Source organism: Priapulus caudatus, unplaced genomic scaffold, assembly GCF_000485595.1.
Source record: "Priapulus caudatus unplaced genomic scaffold, Priapulus_caudatus-5.0.1 Scaffold671, whole genome shotgun sequence".
Classification (NCBI taxonomy): Eukaryota; Metazoa; Priapulida; class Priapulimorpha; order Priapulimorphida; family Priapulidae; genus Priapulus; species Priapulus caudatus.
The window spans coordinates 94,209-96,800 of NW_014577732.1; the positions used below are offsets into that span (position 1 = coordinate 94,209).

At 42.5% G+C, this 2,592-nt stretch overlaps 2 protein-coding genes across 4 annotated transcripts in view; one reads left to right on the plus strand and one right to left on the minus strand.

The window, feature by feature from the left end:
- LOC106812660 (phosphoserine phosphatase-like) overlaps positions 1-2,592 on the minus strand; it is a 12,310-nt gene that overhangs the window by 8,999 nt on the left and 719 nt on the right. Inside the window, exon 1 of one of the 3 annotated variants that reach the window (XM_014816585.1) lies at positions 937-1,211. The exons of 1 other annotated variant lie outside the window; for it this stretch is intronic. In XM_014816585.1, the coding sequence (XP_014672071.1) occupies positions 937-1,076 (140 nt within the window). In that variant the 5' untranslated portion in view covers positions 1,077-1,211. Of the gene's footprint in view, positions 1-936; positions 1,212-2,592 lie in introns of those variants that run through there. One more of the 3 variants, XM_014816583.1, reaches the window with a different exon arrangement.
- LOC106812661 (plasminogen receptor (KT)-like) overlaps positions 1,336-2,592 on the plus strand; it is a 5,891-nt gene continuing 4,634 nt past the window's right edge. Inside the window, exons 1-3 of the mRNA XM_014816588.1 lie at positions 1,336-1,424; positions 1,543-1,750; positions 2,067-2,197. Coding sequence (XP_014672074.1) covers positions 1,670-1,750; positions 2,067-2,197 — 212 coding nt within the window. The 5' untranslated portion in view covers positions 1,336-1,424; positions 1,543-1,669. The remainder of the gene's footprint in view (positions 1,425-1,542; positions 1,751-2,066; positions 2,198-2,592) is intronic.

Consider the following 2,592-nt stretch of genomic DNA (forward strand, 5'->3'; position numbering starts at 1 on the left):
TAAGGAACAGGGAACTGGGAACTGGTAACTGCTTTGCCTAGTTACTAGTTCCTTTTTCGAATAAGGAACAGGGAACTGGGAACTGGTAACTGCTTTGCCTAGTTACTAGTTCCTTTTTCGAATAAGGAACAGGGAACTGGGAACTGGTAACTGCTTTGCCTAGTTACTAGTTCCTTTTTCGAATAAGGAACAGGGAACTGGGAACTGGTAACTGCTTTGCCTAGTTACTAGTTCCTTTTTCGAATAAGGAACAGGGAACTGGGAACTGGTAACTGCTTTGCCTAGTTAATATAGTTCCTTATTCGAATAAGGAACTGGGAACTGGGAACTGGTAACTGCGTTGCCTAGTTACTAGTTCCTTATTCGCAGTGGCTACGGGTACGGTAGCCGTCGGTCGTTGAAGACCTTTTTTGGCGTTAGGGTTAGGGTTAGGTTTAGGGTTATGGTTAGGGTTAGGGTTCTAGCTCATCTAAACTCTCAAATCGTGAATTTATTTCCCACTTTGAGGCGTTATTTCGAAATCTGGCGCCACCGCCGCCATCTTTGTCTCGTTAAGTATGAAAGCGAATGGACTCCCGTACCCGTAGCCTCGAGACATTAAGATACGGCTACCGTACCCGTAGCCACTGCCTTCCTTATTCGAATAAGGAACTGGGAACTGGGAACTAGGAGCTAACTTCACTGACCCATTAAATTAGGTATCTGGTAACGAATACGTGTGGGTATAGACGATTTGTTATACAGTAAGTACAGTTGTATGCAGTAAAATCCTAGAGTCTACTATCCCTTTAAATTAATAATTGCATCGAAAGGTTGGGTTGCAAGTGACAGCTAGTGTCAGGGCTAGGTTGCATAGTTTGTTTTACGAAGATACATAAAGAATATCATAGTGCCATATGGCATGATAGAATGCGGTCTGCTTGGCAGTGTACTTACAGCTGTGCAATTTCTTTACCGCATCCTAAATATGTAGCAAATGCATCTATAACCTCATCAATACAAACGGTCGAATCGACATCAAAACAGATAGCATCGCAACAACACAACAGACGTTTTGTGTCCTTCTCGGTGGCCATCTCCGATGATCTCGCTTTAGCAAACAGAACTAGAAAGTAAACCTCTACTATATTGCCAATGGCATTATTGGTAGAAAAGTCCACTTTACGGCACGTTTACGTTGACTTGTTGGCAGCTTGTTGGTGTCAGGTAAATATCGGCAGCGGACTTAATTTTGATACGCCCATAGATGGCGCTGCGTAAACACAAACAATAGACTGGTACTCGCTCCCACCTCGATTACTCGATAGGTGACTAATCGAGTAACTAAGCCGAGAGGTAAGAGCGAGTACCCGTCTACACAAACAACAACACGACATAAACTCTCACACCAACGAAACACCGGTTTCAGTGTCTCTGTGACTGTGGTAAGTTTTCAATAACATGGAATTTAAATTTAGCCTACAGTGTACTGCAGAATGATTTAAAGAAATTCTATAGTAATCTAAATAATCATTTCTTTATTTCTAAATTCTATTTACACAGAAGTCTGAGAAGAGTAAGAAGAGCAAAAACGAAGAACACAACCCCGGCCCTGGTGTAATAGGGGTTTGGAACCTCAGGCACAGGCAGCTACAACCGACCCAAGCGACGATATCAGCTAGTAGTAAAGATGGGGTCGATTGTTGGCAAAGCAATGGACGATAACATGAAGAAGCAACAAGAATTTATGCTTGCCACTCAGCGTCTTGCGGTGACTAAAGAATTTGTGAAAACTATGTGGTTGTGCTTTTATGTCAAAGTCACAAGAGTGTTCTGAAAAATTATCTGTCTATACTCTATACAATATTTGCTATTTCCAATAGTTATAATCAGTAGTAAATAGTAGCAAAACATAAAGGTCACATATGATATGGTAGTTTGCACACAGCACTGCCGACAGCAGGGTGGGCAGGAAGATATATCCTTGATCCTTGATCGAAGCTCTTCTGAGCCGTATTGTTCTTTTTGTATGGTATGTACCTATATCATATATGATATAAATATCGATTAATTTTTTGTTTTTGTAGATGGAGCGCCAAATCCAGATGCAGAATCAAATGAGGGAGCGAATGATGGCAATGCAGATTGCCAAATCACGAGAGTTCTTCTGGTGGTGGGCAGCCTTTTATAGTTTGGCCGCCCCTGCAATGATGATCGGGTGGGTATTACTATTACGGATATTCATGACTGGTGGGTATATCAACCATCCGGGTGTGTCTTGGATCCGAATCTGGATTGTTTTTAGCACTCGCACTAACTAGCAGTATACTGTATAGTTATGAAGATGAAGTCTCATCTATTATTAGCTCATCTGACATAGTCAGATGCAGCTTGTAGAATCGCATGATTGTCCGTCCGTCCGTCCGTCTGTCAACAGTTGGGCACAAATCTTAATCGCTCGACGTACGGTCACGATATTCGGCACATTGGGGGGGATCGTCAAAACGAGTTGGGATGTCGAAGCTGGGGGTCAAAGGTCAAAGGTCAAGAGGTGTAAAAGAAGGGGCATTCACTCCTTAACTTAAAGCCGCACAATGCGCATCCAAACGCTAA